Source organism: Hippoglossus stenolepis, chromosome 4 (assembly GCF_022539355.2).
Source record: "Hippoglossus stenolepis isolate QCI-W04-F060 chromosome 4, HSTE1.2, whole genome shotgun sequence".
Classification (NCBI taxonomy): Eukaryota; Metazoa; Chordata; class Actinopteri; order Pleuronectiformes; family Pleuronectidae; genus Hippoglossus; species Hippoglossus stenolepis.
This window is the reverse complement of record NC_061486.1, coordinates 10,458,272-10,480,839: the sequence shown is the minus strand read 5'-3', so window position 1 is coordinate 10,480,839 and position 22,568 is coordinate 10,458,272. Positions and strand designations below refer to the sequence as shown.

Genomic DNA, 22,568 nt, shown 5'->3' with positions numbered 1-22,568 from the left:
TTTGCAATCAGCAGATAAACAGAATTATCGGATAAATATAAAAAAAATCTGCATGGGACAGCAAAATCTCTGAAACTCATATTTGTTATTTTCAGGAAACCTCCAATGAAATGATTGGAAAATTACCATTAAAAGCTACAAACTGAAAAGTAGTTATCAGAGTAACCAGAATCTGCATTGAAATGACCAACACCCACCAAAGACATTTGTGGCCCCTTTGTCACTCCCTCTGCTGAACTCTGGGCTTCCCAAACCAAGCTGCAGACCACATTGGAGCTTTATTCTGAAGGTTGGAGCCGGATGTCTCATGTGTCCTCTGTGTGACTTGTCAGTGGTCTGTGAACAGAGCAGGAGACAGAGCAGCAGCACAGTGCGTATAGCTGAGACATGGAGGCAGAGCTGCTCCCATAAACCAGAGAGGAGGAGGAGGAGGACGCATCAGATGAAGAAGAGGGAGCTGCATGATGTGTGATCCTGGGGAGTGAACATCCTCTCAGCAGAGCCTCACACACACGCACGCACACACACACACCAGCGTCATGGAGCCAGTCCTGCATTGAGGTGAGAGCTGCTGCTGCTGCGTGTTGTTTCAGATTCAGTGCGCCCTGGACCGGAGTGACGCGCCGGATCAGGTGTGTTCTGCAGATGCTTTAAACGCGCTGCTGATGTGAGCAGAGACGCGTCATCATCGTGGTTTGTGGAGGAAAACAACAACAAACCTCCAGGTGCTTGGGGGCAGAGGAGGCTGCTGGTGCACGCGCCTCATCCCCTCACTCAGCCTCTGCGTAAAGATCGGCTTTCACTGGGGCTAGAGAACAAGTGCGGCTGATGGCAGCCGTGCGTTTTGAGGTGTTTGGCCGTGGATGAGGCTTCCTGGGGGCTTGTTATGGAGGATGGGTGTAAAGGGGCTTTTCTGATAATCCATTTAATAGCCTTGAGGGGGTAAAGTCTGGTCAGTGTCAGGGTGGCTCAGGGCCCGGATGTGATGGGATGGGACGTGCAGGCCCGCTCCAACTGACCCAAAACCAGTGTGCCGACTCGTGACCGCGCACGCAGGCTCCCATTCATCGCCTCCTCCCTGGACCAGGATCTGTCAGCAGCCATTCAGCAGGAAGCTGCTGCTGCTGCTGATTCCCATTCATGAAGTCCAGTACGCAGCCTGCACAACGATCCACTGTTGGCTTTAAATAGGCTCACCGGCCTCCGATAGGCCTGTTCTAGGCCTGTTATTGACTTTCTCTCATGTGTCTTTTTCTACTTGCTACTCTCAGTTAATATGAAGCTTAATAAGCCCCATTATACCAGGACATACAGTCTTATTCTGATAATAGTCACATGATGCTACACTGGATTTAGTGTCAATTCTATTCTATTCTAATAGGACTGTTGTTTTGTGATATTTATGCAGCATCCCTAAAGTGACATTTTACTAAGATGCAAAAATTCTGTCTCTAAAAGTTCAGTTTCTCAGACTTGATCTCAGCTCATAATGTCAATGATAATGTGGTCATCTGAAATCCACTAGAAGCACATGGGGTTTGACAGAATCACACGAAAACCCCACAGTATAGTGTCATCCAAAAACGTGTCATAAAGACATCACTGTAATATTCTGATAATACTCCCATGAGGCTGCACTGGGTTAAGTGTCATTTTCTAAAAGGACTGTTGTTTTGTTGTTATGTTTCTGCAGCATTCCTTTTAAAGTCAAATGGTGCAAAGAGTCACTAAAAGTTCAGTTTCTCCGAGTCGACCTGAGCTTGTGTGCCAAGTGATGCTACACTAGCGAGGCTACGTGCACAGACAGAATAACAACAATACCCTACAGTGTAATGTAATCCAATATGTTGCTGCAAAATATGTTATATTCAGATTTAGAGCTGTAGAAGCCTCTTGGATGAGAGGTGTTGGCTAAGTTCAAATCCTAATGTGTTATAAAGGCCTTTATATAATATTCTGATAATACTACAAGGCTACAGCGGGTCTGGAGTGGTTTCTTTGTGATATTTACTCAATGTTCAGTTTCTCTCAGTTCCTCTGTGCTCATAATGTGCAGTGATGCAACACAAGCGAGGCTACAGAGGGTGGACAGAATAACACCCTACAGTATGGTGTAAATCCAATACGTCGCTGCAAAATGTGTTATATAGTCAGTTAGAACCGTTAAATGAGAGGTGAATTGTCTTCAAAGTAACTCCTGATGTGTTTATATAGACGCTCACATCACTGTAATGATCTGATAAAACTCCCATGAGGCTCCCTGACACTATGTTGTGATTTTATTTTGCTGTAATCAAAGGAAATGGCTTATTATCCTCCCTCTCCTAAAGCTTATGTTTTATAATACTCCTAATCAAGATGTTGTTTTGTTGTAATAGTTAAGCCGCATCCCTCTTAAATCTTAAATCCTACTCTAAAAGTTAAGCTTTTCAGCCGGTGTGTAGATAGACACAGCAGGGAGTGGACAGAATAACAAGAACCCCCACCACACAGTGACACATCATTCACTGTAGATCTTTACATCACTGCAATATTCTGATAAAACTGCTCTGAGGCCACGTCACATCTCTTGAGCTGTGATTTTCTATATGTAATTAAAGGCAGGAGTTTATTTTATACTATTTATTCCCGGTATTCTTCATCCAAGTTGTTGACTAATGCAATAGCAATAGAGGGAATAGACATTTTACACACTACCCAGGCTATAGACTATATGTTGTGTGTGGAGTGGACAGAGTAACACAAACACCCTGCAGACCCCCTGGAATATAATTCAATCCAGCTAATTATGTAGTAATGCAGTAGTATGATCATCCGGCCTTAGTAATACTATGTAAGGCTCGTTTTTGTAGTAAGTTGTTGTTAATGGTGGACCCCCACAACTTCCCACAGTACCACTGATTAGTAATTTATATACTGGACCTTAAGATTTGAAGTATCCCTACATTCATACAGCATTGATATTTACTATGAAAATATTTCATTATCAATATGTTGATTCCATCTTAATATATGATCAGTTTCTCAGTTTCATCAGGACAATTTTTTTTTTTAGAATATATTGTTTTCAGTACAATACTAATATACATTTCTTCATTAGGTTCAATTTAGTTTTCTAAATGTGGATTGTAATCTTAATGCAAATACAGTTTTTTTAATTGGAGCTGAAATTAACCAAAAAAATTTTAAATTGTCTAGCTCATTTTCATTTGTGAGGATTTACTCTTTTTCTTTGTCTTATGTGATAATAGACTGAACATCTATATTAAGTATTTTATTGGAAATTGTGTCATACATATTTCACTAGATTGGCTGATCTATGTTAATCACAAACATAAATACCGATTGAGTACAGGTAGTTTCACTCTGTGATGCTGAATTAAAACCTCATCAATTCCAGTGGGCAACACTCTCGCTGCTCACAGACACACACACACACACACACACACACACACACACACACACACACACACACACACACACACACACACACACACACACACACACACACACACACACACACACACACACACACACACACACTCGTCTCTGTGAGAGAGGCCTGTGGTCATCTGTGAAATTAGTTAGACCTGGTGGGTGAGAGGCAGGAAATGGAAGTCAGTGGCGGTATGTGTGTCTCCCACGCGCTCTGTCCTTTATCACTGGCTGCCATATGGATGCCTGCGCTCACACATTGTCACTGTCCACCAGGGAGAGAGAGAGAGAGAGAGTCAGTGTAGCTGCTAGTAGAGGACATGCTAATGAATGTGTTTAATATGTGTGATGAGGTGTTGCTACGTGCAGCATCGCGGTGGCTGGCGAGCGCTGTTCGGTTGGTTTGTGTGCAGTTACAGTGCGGTGATGAGGAATGTCTGTCCTCGACATCCTCTCACCGTCTGGCCCGTTATCTCTGGTTACCATCCGTCTGCGTCTGAACACACAGGTAACTTTATGTCGCCGGGTGTATCAGTGTCTGGATCAGGACTGTGTTACTTCCATAACGTCTGAGACTGGCGGGACTGATCGAAACTCTCCAGACGCCGCTCAGTCGCATTAGGCAGGGACAAGGTTATCAGAGCCCGGTTAAAGGTCACTGATCGGTGGCTCTGAAGTGGACGGATGAAACAAAATGTGGACAGACGTGGGTGGAGGTCTGTTACTGCTGACCCCACATATCTGCTCTTTCTCCTACTTCTACCTCTCTATCTCCACTCTCTCCCTCCTGGGATCATTATCTCGTGTCTACATCTCCTTTGCTTTTCCTCCACTACCATCATCCTGTTTTTAATTGAGATGTTGAGCTTTGGTTTACATACGGTAGTTTCATTCTTTCTTTGTTGGCATCGTCTTGCACAGACACACACACACACACACACACACACACACACACACACACACACACACACACACACACACACACACACACACACACACACACACACACACACACACACACACATACACACATACATGTTTGTACTTCTATCCTAGTGAGGACACTCATTGGCATAATGCATTCCCAAGCCCCTTACCCTAACCCTAACCATCCACACTAAATGCCAAGTCTTAACCCCCAAACCGTCCATTAAATGGGGGTCACAAAGTGGGGACCGCCAAAATGTCCTCACTTTCCCAAAGGGTCCTCACTCCGTAGTTTGTAGGCTCACACTGGTCCTCACAAAGATAGCTGTGCAAGAGCAAACACACACACACACACACACACACACACACACACACACACACACACACACACACCTGGATGTCTACTCTGATAACTTCTGACTTCTCCAGGTGAGTCAGTTCCCCTCCTGTGTGTCTGTCGGCTGTTGTTTCTGTCCTCCTGCAGTGGAGCAGCAAAACTAAACAGACATGGTGTTCATGTGGATTTCTGCATCGCCTGATTCTCTGCTTGGTTTCAGTATAGCCAGTTCAACTAGCGTCAGTATTTACTCTCTTACAGTTACTGTACCCAAAGTAAAACACAAATATTGGAGGTTATGTTTTCATAACCGTTTGTTTGTCAGTTACCAGGATTATACAAAAACTCCTGAACCGATATCCATTCAACTTCGTGGAGGGGCGGGGCATGTATGCCTGATTTAAATCTTTAATAACGACACATAATCCATGGATTCAGGTAGAGTTGTGTATTTGTGTGTGTTCTCTGCTGTACTGTACTGGGTGTGCTGCCAGCTGTGTGCTGTGCTGTGGAGCAGGCTAATCTTAGTAAACATGGCTGGGCCCAAACTCCCTGGGGTGGGAGCACAACATCACCAATCATCCACATCAGCCAATCACAGAGAGCGTGCTTCTGGCATGAAACTGCAACGGCAAAGAGCAACGTGTGTGTCTGACGATATAGGAGTCTTTTAAACAACATGTACAGTGTTTATCTCACAGAGGTATGTGTACACACAGCTTTAAAAACACAAATCTTTGCACATCCGGCGTTCTTGGCCAGGATGTCCTTTCCTCAGTAGCTACTACCAACAACACACAGTATCAATCAGGCATACTGTATGTGATTCCTGGCTCTGCACACTTCAGTCCTGTGAGGGCCCTACACGCTACACCAGGCGGGCGGATCATGTACGATGTGTTTTGCAGGCTGCAGCTGATTGCTTCTCCCCGAGCAGTAATGTCTCTTTCCTGTCCTCCCCAGTCAGTTTACTGTTACAGACACAACTCCCAACCATCTGAAAGAGATATCAGCCGCGCTCCCCGGGATAAAGAAGTGGGAGGAAGAGGGGGCACGGCGGTGGTAGATTTCTACAACAGACGGGGAAGAGGTACAGGAAGGAGGAAGGCGTTATTGAGGCCTTAAGGGATGGAGGTTAACAGTGTAGATTCCCCACAACTCCCCTCGTTGGACCTGGAGCAAAAGAACTGAGGGGAGGTGGGGGGTGTGATGGTGTCTCTGCTCATTCATCCTCTCGCTTTCTTTACGCTCCCCTGGTCTCCTCCACCTCCACACACTCACTGATTGTTTCAGCAGCCGGTCCTCAGAGCAAAAACATGACCCCCTCTACTACTACTTAAAGTAAGAAGCACATAAATATTAAGAGTGAAATGTACTTAAAGCACCTGTAATATTTTTTTATGAATATATAGAAAACATTGTGTGACAAGGGTCACGTGAAGTGATGAAACTGAAACTTCATCGTGACTTACAGTTCATTGTTTTGCTTTTGGTTCACAGCAGGCAGCTGTTTTCAGTGAGCTCTAAAAAAAAACACTGATCACAAACAGCTCACAGACACATTTAGCAACTATAGCCAGAAAACAAAGTGGAGCGATTAGCCGCTGAGGAGCCAGACATTTCCCTCGGGAGTAGGTGGAGACCAAAAACAGAGATAAAAGAGAAGGAATATTTCATCAGGAAGTTCAATCAATGGTAATATTGCTTCATATCTGCTGAGCATGCAAATAAGAATCTGTTCTCTTACAAGTTTACTGTATTGTCTTAAAAAGGTGAAAATATGTAACTGTTTTTTGCTGCCACCAAGGGCCAAAAAAAATCTGTATAAAAAGTAATCTTTTCCCGATTTATTTTACACATGATATTATTAGATGTGATGCATTGATGTCAAAAACACCATTTTGCTATTTCAGCTGGTTGACGTTAAGCTAGTTTAATTAGCTCTCTCAAAATAATGTCAAAAAATAACATAATCAAACGTTATTTTTAGATATTGTTTAAACTTCTAAAACACACAGTTTTAAATCATTTTAAATTGATCTTGTTTGTGCATTATGACCACAAGTAATCAACAAATGTGTATTTCAACATAAACACGTGGTTCTGGACATCATAACATTCTCATGTAGCATGTTTCTGAGATCTGCCCCCTGGTTGCTAGTGCTGGTATGGCAGGCTAACTGTAGCTTAGCATCGCTTACATACAACGTCATCTTGAGGTTCCACAATTTTTCCATATAGTATGATCAGAGATTTGATCATTGTCCCTGTGGTTGTGAACTCATCATCATGTTGTTGTTGATGTTGATTTTCTCGTTTCCAATTGACCTAGATTTAATTTTCAATCAGTGCATGTGACGCTGTGTGACTCCTGTCGGACGTGCGGTGCAGCAGCGACACACACGTTTAGCTTTCTCTCTCTCTCTCTGCCAATCATTTTCGGTTTCTACCCCTGCATGCTGCGCAATATGTCGTCTGCTTCCGTCTGCTGAGCCCCAGAATATCCTAATGCTGTCCACTTCCTCCAGCGTCTCGTGGCTTGAGTTTCATGCTGACTCGGTGAGTGGACGTGTGTGTGTGTGTGTGTGTGTGTGTGTGTGTGTGTGTGTGTGTGTGTGTGTGTGTGTGTGTGTGTGTGTGTGTGTCTGTCTGTCTGTCTGTCTGTCTGTCTGTCTGTCTGTCTGTCTGTGTGGGCGCGAGGCGTTCAGTATCCTTGAGAGAGGCACATCCTCATCTTTGCGGAAGGGCAGGAGTTTGAGAAATGCACCTCACTGCTTGCTGTTGTTCTTCTGCTGAACAAGTGGAAAGTTGGCCCAGGGCAGGTTTTTAAATAGCTGAATGGATATTGACACACACACACACACACACACACACACACACACACACACACACACACACACACACACACACACGATTATTGTAACAAATGATGATGGGGATTAGCAGTTTATCTTGGTTAGGGAATGAAGTGATGGATATGAATGAAAGGGATTTTACCTTTCGTTTCATACATTTATTAACTTTCTTAATAAGGAACTCTTAGTTAATGATTTATAAGTTGTATAGAACCTTCTCCGCAGCACATATCCGTCACCTGATGACAGGTTATGAAATCACTCCCATCTCATAACATGAGGTAACATGCAGATTTATTATTAATCTCTAATCCCACATTTCCTTTACTTTATAGTGTCTCTATCCATTATAGTGTTCCTCTGAAATTCTGTCACCAGCTCTCAGCATCAACAGTTCTGTGTGTGTGTGTGTGTGTGTGTGTGTGTGTGAGGTAGAGAGATGACCTTAGAGATCGTCCTTCAAAGAGCTGTCTCTTGTGTGAACTTCCCCTGATCATCTAATCACTTTATCATATCCACTCTCTAATCTGGCATATTGTTTGTTCCACATCTGTGAGAGAGAGAGAGAGAGAGAGAGAGAGAGAGAGAGAGAGAGAGAGAGAGAGAGAGAGGCTTAATTCAGGTGGAGATATTTTTTTTCCCTGCACTAATCCTTTATGAAGAGACAACCCAAACTGATATTCTGGGAAATGACAATAAATCTGTTTGCAGGAGAAACTCCAGGAGGACACCCTGCAAATGTATAAAATGTGCATGTTGGCGTGTTTTGGTTAAAGAGTACACTTTCTAAAAAACATTTGAGCGCGTGTTGTGAGTACACCCCCACACAGACGTCACATCTTTTTATCTGTGTGATTTACAGACATGAATAATCAAACCAACGTGTGTTTGACACTTTTCACTGATGCTGTCTTGTGATGTGCTGAAGCAGAGAGAGATGGGAGCGTGGGGAAAAGTGCTTGGATGTTGATATACTTACTCTACAGTGGTATGGCTCTATGTGTCAGGGCCCCACCGCAGACCAGAGTGCAAAGAGTTTTATCAGTGATGTGATGTGGTTTGGCATCGGAGAGGGAGGCAGAGCTGAGGAGTGACTCATTCAAACACACACACATGTCGAGGAAGAGGGGGATGAAAGGATGAGTGGACAAAGAGCGACTGTGGTCTTAAAGAAATACTGTACGGGACACAAAGAGGAGACATATAATACATTTATGTTTGAATTAAAAGATGCTGTTAATCTCATCTGACAGATACGTCATATAATCTTTAATCAGAGGTTGTCAGAAACTAATCCGATTTTGTACCTGATTAACAGGTTTGGAGATAATTGGTTTTCAAAGGATTGATACCTACGTGACACTATACCTGTGTTGGGAAAAGTTTAAAACAAAATCTAAATAATTAAGAACATGTTACTTTTGGTGACATTTTTATTGGGGTAGGGCGACTTAGACCTGGATATGGTGTTGGAAGAGAGAAGATTGGGGGAAATTGTAAGGCGAAACCAAATAATTTTGACATAAAATTTGTACTTAATTTTACTGATAAACACATACAAAGACTTAATTTTTCTTCATGATATCCATCCATTCATTATCTATACTGCTTATTCTATAGGGGTCTTGGAGAGATGGCGCCAGTTCCAGCCATATTTGGGCAAGAGGCTCGGTACATCCAGCGTATCAAAGGGCCGACAGACAGAGAGAAAAAAACATTCACACTCACATTCACACCGATGGTCAATTTAGAGTTTCCAGTTATACTAACCCCAATCTGCATGTCTGTGAACTGTGGGAGGAAGCCAGAGTACCACTGTGCTGCTTTTTCTCCATGATATAAATATCAGACACAAGCTTGTTCAAAGTCTGTTTCATTCTTTTAGATTTTCTTATTTGCACCATCACATATGCAGTTGCAGCTGTTGTGAGTCTACAGCAGGTAGTTACACTCTGTACTAACACTTCTCTCCTCTTCCTCCTCCCCAGCCTCTCCTCGGTGGGTTGGCATGGCCCAGTGATGAACGGAGCGGTGGTGCCCGGTAGCCCGGAGCTCTCCTCCTCGTGCCCACTGCCTGACTGGCGAGAGTTCTGTGAGCTCCATGCTCGAGCCTCTGCTGCAGACTTCGCTGACAAGTTCCAGCGCTTCTTGTTGGAGAACCCGTGCTACGACTCGCCCGGCGCAGATGCGAGCTTCTCACAGCACTTTGCCCAACACTTTCTGGAGTGCTTCTCTGCTGCTGTGACCCAGGCCCGGGAGAACCAGGCGTCCTCGCCAGGAGAGGACGGCTCCAACGCGGCACCCAAGTACAGCATTGTTCCTTTCCTGGGAATCCAGGGCTGCCCATTATCCTACGGTCACGACCTCTACCAGAGACGTAAGGACGCTGGGGCTTCAAGTGAATCCCTGGACAGTATGGACAGCGGAGGGGGAGGGATAGATGGGGGAGGCAGTGGCACCCCTCGAGGCCCCCAGCCGGCCCACAAGGTGTCTGCTCTGGGACAGTCTCGCAGCTCAGAGGACGTTTCAGTCAATCACCCAAAGGCTCGCTTCAAGAAGGGCTTCTCCCTGAGGAACATGAGCCTGTGTGTGGTGGATGGGGTGAAGGAGATGTGGCACCGACGGGCCTCCCCAGAACCCGACGCTCCCTCTGGAGCCAGGAAAGCTAACGGTGGAGGTGGAGGTGCAGGAGGAGGAGGTGGGGAGGCTGCAGGGGGAGAGAGGTGGTCCCAGAAGCTGCGGCTTCCCAGGGGTTCCCAGGGCCACAAGGCCGAGATGCTGGAAATCCAGAGGGAGGGGGTGCTGAGGTACATGGTGGCTGATGACACAAACTGTATGGGCGCCGCACAGTGGCAGAAGTGTCGCCTCCTGCTGAGGAAGACGAAGAGGGAGGAAGGAGGGGAGAGGTTCCTGCTGGAGTTCTACGTGCCACCCAAGGTACACAAACACACACAGACATGGAGGAGCAGATGGGCTGAGGAACACAATGAATGAATGAATGAATGAATGAATAAGTGAATACACTGCGGCAATGACATGCACCTAACAAATATTTTAATTATCTGTCAGTTGATTATCTTCTTTTTTAATACATTTCTGAAATAAAAGGTAGTGAAAATTAACATTTGGTTCTAACAAAACTTGAGGTTTTCAATTCCAGTTGTCAATAATAATAATCAATCAGTTAATCGACTAAAGATTTCATCTGTAGATTGGCTGATCAACAGAAATGTTGCTGCTTTTCTCTATTTCATATCCCTGTAAAGTAAATATCTTTGAGTTTTAGGCAGTTTTTTTTACGTACGCTTTTTACCTTTCACCATATTTTGCAAATTATTATTTTTTTTATCTCTGTCAAAATCCTTACAAGTTTTTTCCATGAATCAAACATTAGATCTCACAGCCCTTCAAAAAACAACAAAAACTGTACCTAATTACCTAAACCTAATTAACACATTCCCCCAAATGTTCACGATTCTTATAGAAAACATGTAGTCCATACATCCTTTATTTAATGTCCATGTTTTCATCTAAGTATGGTCCTGTAATCTTTGGGTGGCTGAGGCTCAGGAAGAAGAGCCGGTCGTCCGCTCACCAGAAGGTTAGTGGTTCGATCTGGATGCCAAATTGACACTGAACCCCCAAATTGCCCCTGACAGCTGTGTGGTAGAAAAAGTGCTGTGTGAACGGGTGAATATGACTCGTACAGTAAAGCTCTCTGAGTGGTCGATAAGATGAGAAAAGCACTGAATGATCGCAGTCCCTCCAGTTACCATGTTGTTGGACAGTGACGTCTTCTTCTTCTAGGTTAAGTGAGGAGGTCATTTTGTGCAGCCGCTGTTTAAAAAGCAGGAGGCCGAGCACATTTCCTGTTGAGCAGGACAAGATTAGATTAGAGTTGAAACAAGAATTGGCACCTGAATCAATAATGGAAATAATCATTAGTTGCTTCCCAACATGGATCCCAGATATGGATCGGCCTGTTAATCCAGTCTCTCTGACCCTGAGTGACACAACCTTTAGTTGAACCACACACACACTCACACACACTCACGTGCATGCGTGCACACCTCACATTTTTCTGTATGGGATTTCCAGATCATTGCCCCTGACCTTAAGAAGGCCACGAGCCTGTGCAGCTGAGTGTGTGTAAATCTGCCACCGGGCTTTGATCGTGGCTGGTGGGAATGTGAGAATGGAGGGGGGAGAGGGGTAAGGACAAGTGGGAGGCAGACGTGGGAGCAGGGGGAGGTGGGGGGGAGGGAGCTGGTTGAGAAAACCGGAGATTGTGTGAGGGAGAGAGAGAGAGAGAGAGAGAGAGAGAGAGAGAGAGAGAGAGAGAGAGGATTTTCCATTGATTTCTCTGAGAGTAAGGGATCACAAAGTTTCCCTTTCGTGCGGAAAGAAAGAAATAAGTATTGATTGTTTTTTTTGTCTCCGGTAAACTGGCCGCGACGACAAAATGAAAACAGGAACCGAAATAGTTTTGTGAGTCACTCAGAAACTGCCAAACTCAGTTAGAGCCACAAGGGGAACATCTAAAATGAAATGTAATGATTGTGCTTCAGCAGTTTCATCTGTTATGTTCTACACATGGGGAAATGATTAGCAGCTATGGACTGGGCGGCGATGAGGAGAGGCTTCAGAGAAACAGCCACAGCCTCGACGGCACATTAATTAAACGCACACATCTCCACAGGCCTGGCCTGCAGACACGTTCCCAGATGTTTTATCACTGCCATCCTATTCAGCTCTTACAAATCATAATAGTACAGAGTCAACAGTGTCGGAGCGATAAACGCACTCATAAAATCTCACTCCAGCCCGCTCCTGGCTGCCTGGTTCTGGCTCCGTCCCTGTCAGGGTTATCAATCTGCCGGCTGCTCAGGGTGGCGGAGGCAACACACTGCGGCGTGCTAGCTTCCTGCATCATGACACAGCAGCAGGCCCCGAGACGACCCGCTCTGTGGACAACACCAGCCACCGTAACGTAGAAGGAAAACATCAGAGGAATTATCTCTGATCCTAAGATAACATCACACAGTTTAAACTCAAGTAAAAAATATATCAAGTAGAATAATCATTATCCAGATCTCTGCATTATCTCTTGAAAAATTCCCCAAAATGTCGATCTTGCAATGTTAAAGAAGGTGATTAAAGTTCCTGGATCCACACCAAATGTTAATGGATTCTTTCTTGGCCAACACCTCCACCATGTTTTTAAAATTGGTTCTGCAGTCAGTGGAAATTATTCCCTGAAAAAATAAGTGGACTGATATTTATGAGTGTGTGCAAATAAAAATCCAGGTCTAGTGAATTTAAATGTGATTTCATAGGGGGCCTGTTTGGGTTTTCAGTTCCATCATTAAACCAGCTGAGAAAAGAATCCAAGAAAAACTGACTGGTCTTTAACTTGACTTTAACTTTAACATACAAGGGATATTCTCCGTCTTGTCCTATGTTCTAAAATGGAACCGTTTTAAAGGGTGGATTTCCTCAAATCTGAAAAAGTCCTATTTTCTTGCTGGTATCTCTTGTGGTATCTAGATAGTTTGGGTTTTAACTGCAGAAGCATGGAGATATTTTTCTCTCAGTTTTCCAGTTTGTTTGCATTAAATGCACTAATGTACTAATCTTTATGTTGATATCAACAGTAGATTATAATAATGATAATGTATGTTTGGGTCACTTATAGTGGGTTATCACCCGATTGTTCCGTTCCCCTCACCTCATCATTTAACTCACAGTGGAGCTTTTAGGCCTCAAACCTTCACTGTTATGGTTCAGTCTCACAGCGCTCATCAGCATAGTTTCCAGACGCAGTACGCAGCTGTTTTCACCAACGAAAAAAAATAAAAAAGCCCAAAACAAACTCTAAAAGCTTATTTGACACAACCGGTCCAGCACCAAACTGGAGATGGACAAAGTTAGCAAGGAGCAGGTGAACACAGAGGAGCATTTAGCGGCTGATGAGCCAAACATTTCCACCGGGAGTCGATGGACATAAAAAGGCTACAGAGAGAGTGTATAATGAACTTCATGGAATGAGGTTTGAGACCTGCTGCAGCCACAGGTTCAATTCCAACCCGGCCCTTTGCTGCATGTCCTCTTCACTGTCCATCCACATTCACACTTGTACTCTCCCATGATGCATTTATCAAGTGGACACAAACCTGACTTTGTGAATATGAATGTTGCTCAGTGTGTTCAGAGGCAACCAGATAGATAGATAGATGCCATTAGTGATTTGTAAGCACATATCATTTTGGTTTTTCGAGTGAAGTAACCCTTTAGAAAGATTGACGTTTAATAGTGAAGGTCTAAAGGTTGAATTTTCTACAAAATTATTTATTATATACGTTTCTATGTAATAATATATATATGTAGACACTGTGTCATGTGCACTGGTTCATACTGGTGTCTACCGACTAAATGCTGACATTGGGTTTGTGCTTCCAAAATTAGAGAGGTACAGGAAACGGCCCAATGCTTTAATACAGGAAGTGGCTTGTGACATCTGATCCTGAGAAAAGCATTGTGGGTGTGGACGGCAGCCAGCAGCACAGATCAAGATGAGAAGCGTGTTACTCCAGACAGATCAGCTGATAAGCCTCTGCCAGACCATCAGTCAGCCTCCTTCTCACTCCGTCTCCCCTGACACATAGAAATAAATTTGTGCAGCCACACACACACACACACACACACACACACACACACACACACACACACACACACACACACACACACACACACACACACACACACACACACACACACACACACACACACAGCCTCAAACACACTCTCTGGGTCTGTTAAGATTATCATCTGAGATCCAACTCTCTGCAGAGGGCAAACTGAGGCCAGGCTGTTTACCGTGTTTACCGTCTTGTAAACTCTTCGTGTTTTATGTTTGTTAGTCAGTCAACAGGAATAATCACTGAGAAATGCAGCACTCAATAAGAAGCTGCGTAAAAACGGAGCTGTGGAGTCGTTTCTTTTAGGTTGTGCCATGTTTGCTAAACTCTCTTCTGGTCTTTTAATATTGGCAGGAGGATTTCGTTCATTTCTGCTACGGATGTGCCAAGAATTCCGACTGCTCGTTTCCCCTTAATTATGATTGTGTAAAGAAGTTTGAGGTTTAGGAGAAGTTGGGTGTGTTTCACACTAAAGACGTCCTAAATAAAGAGAGGTAGTATTTAAACCTGTAACCACTAACTTATAAAACTATGTAGGGTTATTTTTGTAGTAAAATAAAATGTTTCCGAGGTGCAGTTGCTTCCTTAAGGGTTTAATTTAGCTTTTGTGACGTTCTGTAGGGTAGGAATGATCAAAACAACAAGTATAATAATAGAGAACTAGAAATACCAGCCTGCGGTTGTATGCTTCCGCCAGCCAGAGCAGTTTCAGCCCCTCCAGGTGTTCCTGAGACATTTCCTTTACAGTAATATGAGGTCACTGTGACCTTTGACCATTGACCTCTGAAATCTAGTCAGTTCATCTTTGAGTCCAAGTGACGACTGGTCAAATTTGAAGGAGATCCCTAAAGGTAGACTTGACATTTCATGTTCAGGAGGCTACTGTGACCTTGACCTTTGACCTTTGAACTCTTAATTCTAATCATTCGACACAGGTCTATGTGAACATTTGTGTCAAATTTGAAAGGACTCTCTTGAGGCATTCTTAAGATAATGTGTTCACAAGGCAAAACGTATTTTGCGAGGTTACTGTGACCTTGACCTTTGACCATGAAAATCGAATCAGTTCATCTGTGACTGCAACTGAATGTTTGTACCAAATTTGGAGAAATCCCTTTTGCCTGGATTTATCTGAGGGTTTCAACCGACCAGTGGGGAACCTGCGGGAAATGCAACACATGACAGATTTGAATGTTCACACAAAGTAAAAACCTCACACTGTTAATCTGAGCTTCTATGTGTCTGTTTGCTTTGGTTCTAGTCCTCAAAGCCTAAAGTGAGCATCCCTCTGTCAGCCATCGTGGAGGTGAGGACCACCATGCCGCTGGAGATGCCTGACAAGGACAACACCTTTGTTCTGAAGGTAGAAACAACACAAACAGCTACTTTTGCACAGCTGCACCTGCATGAGTTGAATAGCATGATGGGAATAACCCATTTTCACAACATAGAAAATAGAGCTTGAAAAGTTGATGACAGCTTTATAACAACAAAACAGGTTGCTGGAAAATGAAGTAGCCCATGTACGTGCTGAGTTAACACTGGATTAGTGTTGTTCTGTGCCATGATGTGGTCGTTTGAACTGAGCTCAGTGTGTGATCGCACTGTTTGGCTGCTTCCACAGGTGGAAAATGGGGGAGAGTACATCCTGGAAACCATTGACTCGCTGCAGAAGAACTCCTGGGTTGCTGACATTCAGGACTGCACAGACCCGGGGTAAACCACCAGATAAATATTTGCTGTTGGCTGAAGATGGAGAGAAGGGGGAATAGGGTGGATGGGATGGAGGGAGGGAGGGAGGGGTAACACACACAGTCATTAATCATCAAATTAGTGGAGTTTCTGACAGGTAGCATGAGCACAAACACGGGCGAGCTCGCACCGCTGACATTCCTCCACAGTCTCCTGGGTCAGTGGACGTCAGTCGGTGCAGCCCAGGATGTAAACAGACGGATTATTTGAGTCTGTGTTTGTAGGACGAGGATGTATGTCGAGTTGTGTGTTACGTTCTTGCGGTTCTCCTGAGCCTCCTGCTTGTGTACAGGGACAGCGGCGATGACATCGAGCTGGCGTCGTGTCCTCATGGTCAGGCCTCCAAAGACTGCTCCATGGTGGCCTCCTGCAGCTGTGAGCTGCTGTCTGAGGGTGAGCACAGACCGAGCAGCACACACTGTCCCCTAAGAAGGACAAAGTCAAATATTTTGATTCAAACAAACATGTTAATACATAAAAAACATATTTAGGGGTGTATCGTGCTCCAGAGAGGTCGTGCCCTACAGCAGCAGAGCACTACAGCGCCCCCTCAGTCCGCTGCAGGGAACCCCCCTTCACCCAGCACCCATCCCACATGCCTTTAGAGCGCTTCCTCCAGTCTCCTGAGGCCCAGGCCTGCAACTCTTCTGCAGGTAATAACAGAGACATAGGATTTTTCTCTCTAGGTTATCAATCTCCAACCAGCTGAATACACACATACATGAAAATAAACACAAAACGTGAATTTATGTGTGTGACTCTGCTCAGGTTGCAGTGAAGGTGCAAAAGACTCGGATGGCGATGCCAGCCTGGCAGGTTACCCATGGTTCCACGGTACGTTGTCTCGCGTGCGTGCAGCCCAGCTGGTGCTTGCAGGCGGGGCCAGGAGCCACGGGCTCTTTGTGATTCGTCAGAGCGAGACACGGCCGGGCGAATACGTCCTCACCTTCAACTTCCAGGGCAAAGCCAAGGTCAGTCGATTAGAGTCACAACATTAAGTGTAAATTAACTCAGAGAAAGAGGGATGTTAGTCTCTTGTATATATATATGCACATCAGTGGTGCAACTAATATATGTTTGATATTATTTCTTCAATTGATATTTTTTTGTTAATATAATAAAAAATTTGATTCAAGATTCACAAACTTTATCATCATTTAAAATTATAAAATGTATCATCCTCAAATCAGATTGTGCCTGTTACAAAGATTTACAGAGGAGGCTATACAATAAAAAAAATAAAAAAGTCACAATATAATACAAAATACAGAAATAAACAAACAAAGTATAAAATAAAGTAGATAAAATAAAAAATGAAATACAAGTAAACACAAGTTGAGTTGACCTTACAGTAGCAGTAAAGTCACTGATGTAAGTATGAAAAATTATATAAAAAATATTAATATTGTACGGTGTATTAAAGTTGCATGTTAAATGTGATTTTAAGGTGACATGATGAATTTAATAATAATTTAATATTTGATATGGTTTATAAAATATCAAACGCTTGCTCCCAGCTGCAGTCTGGCTCTGCAGCCGTGTGAATTTCCCTCAGGCTTGTTCTCTTGACATTTGGGATGCGGCCGCTGCAGCTCACAGCGCTGACCAAGTTGCCCAGGGTCTGGAAACGATGCCGTAATGTCAATGTTTTGTGTTCTCTTATGTAACGTGATCCCTGCACATCACATCCTGCCAGCCGGTAGTGTTGAGGAAGTGTCAGCTGCCGCCTCTTCCTCCAGTGTCACCCTTGGCATTTCTGTTTCTCTGCTCCCACAGCGAGACGCCTGTCAGTTAATGTCCCGACCTCTGACTCGGCCTGTCTGTTTCAGATCGTAATTGTGTCTCACACTGAAATCCTCTTTCCTTTTTGTTTTTTCTGCTCTCTTTCTTTCCCTGCTCCCTCTTTTTCCAACACTTTCACAGCATTTGCGCTTGTCGGTGAATGAGAACGGGCAGTGCCACGTCCACCACCTGTGGTTCCACACTGTGTCGGACATGTTGAGACACTTCCACGCCCACCCAATCCCCCTTGAGTCTGGGGGCTCGGCTGACATCACATTACGCTCCTATGTGCAGGTGCAGCGAAGCTCCACCACAGGTACACAACGGACAAACTTCAAATTACTCAGACATCACATATAAACTCAAAGTCATCGATTCTGCTCAGCACTTTCTCACATCCTTAAAAGATGCTTAATCAGTGCTGGAGAGGTCAAACCATTTGGACTAAGTGAAGGGTCCTGGAAACCTGGGTTGTGTTTGGTGGAGCTGTGCAGGAAATTAACTGAGGTCACCAAAGTCCATGTATTAATGTATTAATAAGAAAATCAAACCTGTGAGTTGTCCTGACTCCAACAGGTACAAGAAAACTGACTGGAGAGTGAGGAGGATGTTAGTCAACCACACAATGATAAAATGAATGATGGCTGAATTCCATTTAGCTGCTTCTGTTATCGCTGTCACATTATCATGTCTTACTGGAACATTGGAATGGATAATGTTGATTGATAATGTTTTAAGTAACCTATGTTTGTGTCTTTTCTGCTATTAGAAGTCCAGTAGAGAAGCTTCGGACTATTCCTTATTTAAATTTGAAGGTATAAGATTATTTACAAGAAATTAAATTTAGTTTTGATATGAATACAACAAACAAGTGATGGGAAAATTATTTGACTGAGAAATGGACCATACGCCATACAGTTTTTGCTGGCTTGCTTGGTTTGGTCTGACCAATACCTTAACATATGTTTTAAAAGTTTTATGTGCATTTTTTCACTGAGTTGTAGCATTTGCTAGTATCTTGTAAACGCCTCAGTTCATATTTTTGACTTGCAGAGATTGGGAAGAGTTTGATGGTCGTTTTCTCGGGTCATAGAATAATGAAGTGAGATTAAACTACCAGAAAGTTAGACACGTTGATGATAGCAGAGGTTTGTCCGTACAGATGGAGGAAGCAGTTCTACAACTCAGTGAACCCCCTACCCACACACACACACACACACACACACATACACACACACACACACACACACATACACACACACACACACACACACCAACACACCAACACTGCTCCTGCCCTCCGCTCTCTGGCATGAAATGAATGCCCTCCTGTACAGGAGAGTGAGGGGGCGATTATACCGCAGGAGTTTTGCATGCAGGCCGAGACTCCGGCCCCAACCCACCCTGGTGGTCACAAAGAGGCCCTCTGTTTTTCCCAAATGCTGGACCTACACAGACACATGCACTAACTCCCACGCACATAGAGTAAGGGTTTGATTCAGGGCGTTTAAAAGGCTTTATTGATACACTGGTCAGGCGTGTCTTTGGCACCAGTGTTGTCGGTGTTATTGCCCACCAAGAGAAAGGATAATAAAGGAGGCCCACACTGCCTGTGTTTACATGCTGCTCTGTGAAGGAGCTTTTTGATCACAGCTCGCAAGTAGAAAAAACTAAACAAAACAATCATCAGCTAAACAGATAATTCTATATCATTCAGTCTGTGTATTTAAACTATCTATTTCTTCTTCTCCCATGACATGCTAAAGATGTGACTGTGCCTCCAGTCCCAACCCCACCCAGGGATACAGGCTGCCGGACAGATTCGGCCCAGCCAGCCCTCCACCCCCCCGGGATGACAGCGCCTGCGGGGCCTCCCCCTGACACCCCGCTCTCATCGAGCACCTCCTCATCGCCCACCACCCTTCCCTCCCTCTCCCGCAGCGACCCAGGTACTGGAGGAGGAGTGGGAGGAGGGTTACAGAGCCGGAGCACCAGCTCTGAGCGTCTGCTGGAGGCCTCTACTGGGGCATCCGAGGACTACCATGACGCTGATGGGACCCGCAGGGCCCGAGCTGTGGAGAACCAGTATTCTTTCTACTAAAGCCACCCAGGGCTGGGTTCAGTCATGTATTTTCTGGACTGGATGATGTGCAGAAAGTCGGAGGTGACATGGGATGTTGAAAATGATCCAAATCACAGGATCATCCGTTGTTTTGTTTGTTTCAAGGCAATTTCCTGTTTCTCTGATCTGAGATAGGGGACTAGATAATGGCACACCCACGTGTCTATGCTGATAAATCCCTCAGGCTCTTTCAAATTTACTTGTCAAGGGACGGGAGTACACAGATGTATAGAGGGCTACAGGCAGAACAGAGAGGTTTAGATGTAGGAAATGCAATGGCGAAGATAAACACAGGCGGAGAAAGCAAGAGGAAGTCATCTAGTGGGGTCGTGTTGCTTTGATTCACCTCTTCTAACCACTTCCTGTTCACTCTCGCCCACACTTCCCTGGGAGCAGAGCCCGTGTCACCACTCCGCTGAAGGACTGAGAGATTGAAATGACCCTGAAGAGATAGTCCCTCCCTTCAGAGCTCCCGAGAGCATCCAATTGATGTTTGTAAAGCTGCTTCGAGTCTGTCCCGGATATCCTCACTGTCCCCGTGGGGTTTCCCTACAAAGTCTCTGCTCTACACTAACATCAGTGCAGCAATCATGGGTGTGTTAGTGTTAGCTCTGGGATGTTTTACTGAAACGTGTACAGCCTAAAGGGTCTTAGTGCCTGACAGTTCCCTTGGACTTGAACGGATTGTTGCCTATAGTGATGAAGCGGAGGATGTTGACAAATATTCACAACGGCCCATGAATTAAACGCAGGCGATTATTTTACTCATCGGTTTCTGCTTAAAACACACCGATCACACATATCTCTGCATACTGAAAGGGGATTCGTTCTCACAGTTATGTTGGTAGCTGCAACATACACGCAGGTGGTCATATTTTGAGTTACAAATCAGTTTCAAAGCGTCTAATACAAGTTCAGTCCGTACGAATATGGCGGGGTGTCATACTGGGTTATTTCTATGAGTGTGTGTGGAGTCCAAATGTTTTTCAATGATCGGTGTGCTACAGTAGTGTTTCCAAAACATGGTTTTCAGGGTCCCTCTGTCTGATGCTGGTTCTGTATTCAAGCTCATCATATCGATAACCTGTAGATTAGAGATGCTGTTAATGTAGGAGCTCACTTTGAAGTAATGCCTTGGAGATATTATTATACCAAATCCAGCAGAGGGGGGGACTTGAGACGTGTTTGTTAGGAAGGTGACAGTATTGTGCACTGTTTGTGAAGCCTGCAGGTGAACGTGTGGCTGAACTGGAACAGTACAGTTGGTCAGATTAACAGTACTAGATGGCCATGCTTGAATAGAAAAATGTACGTAGATACATTACATCACTCTCATGTCTGTCACAAATATGTAGTTGTGCGTAACATAAAGATTGGAAACAGGGGTATGGGCACAGCTTGCCTAGCACTGTCTAACAAAATCCATTGACCACCACCACCTCGCGAGCTGGCTTAACAACCTGTATTTCATTTGTTTAGTTCGTGTAAAACCAAATCACATTACACAAAATGACCATCACCGTTTTGTGGTGGTCACGTGCCCGACTTCGAGGTCACGACCATTTGCCAGGCGGCCAGTGAAGATTTCAAGCTATTACCTGTTCCAAGAAATATTCCAGCGTATATCCTATTGTAAAATGATAACTTGTATTTAAATTGTTTGTGCAAATGAAACAAACAAGCCAGAATGTGGGCAATAGGTCGGCCTAGATTTAGGTATTTTGGATGTTCCAGGCTAGCTGGTTTCTCCATTTAGCTAAGCTAGATTAGCTGACTCTAAAGCAATAGCTAATTAACACGTATTTAATTTGTTTATTCCGTATAAAAGTCAAAGTGCAAAAATAATCACCACGTCTGTCAATAGAATGGCATATATCCTCGTAAAATGTTGATTTGCAGTTTTTACACTTACATTTGAACTCATTAAAAACAATAAGTAACGTGTTAGTAATTGAACCTTAGAGGTGCTGTTAGGTAGAGTTTCTTACTTTTGGACAGAGCCGTGCTAGCTAGTGTCCCCATTTCCAGGCATGGTGCTAAGCTATATTAGCTAGCTGTTAGCACTAAGTTAATGTTTGCCGTACAGATATTAGAAAGCTATCGATCATTCATCTCTCAACAGGACAACAAGTGACTCCTTTCAAATCACTGCAAGCAGCTACAGTATTTCAAACATATGCAACACTTTAGTTCAGTCGGAACAAACATATCAAGACTCGGCGTCTGTCTCGTCAAGCATGGCCATTTAGCTTCCAAGGTGAAATTTTGATTGAGTGGAGCAGACAAAGCAGTTCATGTGCCAATTTGAATCCTATTTTTGAAACATATTTATTCCTCGGCTGTTGTAAATGACATTTTTTCCTATCGAGTCTTATTTATGTAGAGTTGATTGATTCTTCTTGACGAAACATCCTCAGTGAAACCCGTCTGTCGCAAAACAGTCCATCTCACATATCACAGATTGGCTCACGTCTCCCTTTTATTTTCTTAACACTTCTTAAAGCTGAATTTTTCTGTTGTCTGAGTGAGTTTTGAAGAGTCTGTGCAATTTTGTACAAAGTGATGTACTTGACATACTACTTTATATTTCTGTGAATAAAATATGAACAAACAATGTCATGTTTTCTGTAGTTATTCACTTGTTACTGTCCCAGTCTGAG

General features: G+C 44.0%; 1 protein-coding gene across 2 annotated transcripts; it reads left to right on the top strand.

The window, feature by feature from the left end:
- The first annotated feature begins 330 nt into the window (after positions 1 to 330).
- On the top strand, positions 331 to 22,522 carry LOC118106320 (SH2B adapter protein 2). 2 transcript variants are annotated; one of them, XM_035154756.2, is made up of 10 exons: positions 331 to 561; positions 9,543 to 10,491; positions 15,514 to 15,615; positions 15,877 to 15,968; positions 16,297 to 16,397; positions 16,496 to 16,657; positions 16,773 to 16,975; positions 17,928 to 18,102; positions 18,556 to 18,601; positions 19,553 to 19,654. In XM_035154756.2, the coding sequence occupies exons 2-9, from the start codon at positions 9,574 to 9,576 to the stop codon at positions 18,564 to 18,566; spliced, it is 1,764 nt and encodes a 587-aa protein (XP_035010647.1). In that variant the 5' UTR covers positions 331 to 561; positions 9,543 to 9,573; the 3' UTR covers positions 18,567 to 18,601; positions 19,553 to 19,654. The 2 variants fall into 2 exon arrangements, with proteins under 2 accessions (XP_035010647.1, XP_035010646.1); XM_035154755.2 differs by lacking the exon at positions 18,556 to 18,601 and having other exon boundaries at positions 19,553 to 22,522.
- The last annotated feature ends 46 nt before the right edge of the window (positions 22,523 to 22,568 follow it).

What these genes read in the sequence shown, in the direction of transcription:
- LOC118106320 (XM_035154755.2), top strand. Translation starts at nt 9,574, where the DNA reads ATGAACGGAGCGGTGGTGCCCGGTAGCCCGGAGCTCTCCTCCTCGTGC. An exon ending in CTGTGAGCTGCTGTCTGAGG is followed by an intron (nt 16,398 to 16,495) that starts GTGAGCACAGAC and finishes AAACATATTTAG; the next exon opens with GGGTGTATCGTGCTCCAGAG. An exon ending in ACTTCCAGGGCAAAGCCAAG is followed by an intron (nt 16,976 to 17,927) that starts GTCAGTCGATTA and finishes ACACTTTCACAG; the next exon opens with CATTTGCGCTTGTCGGTGAA.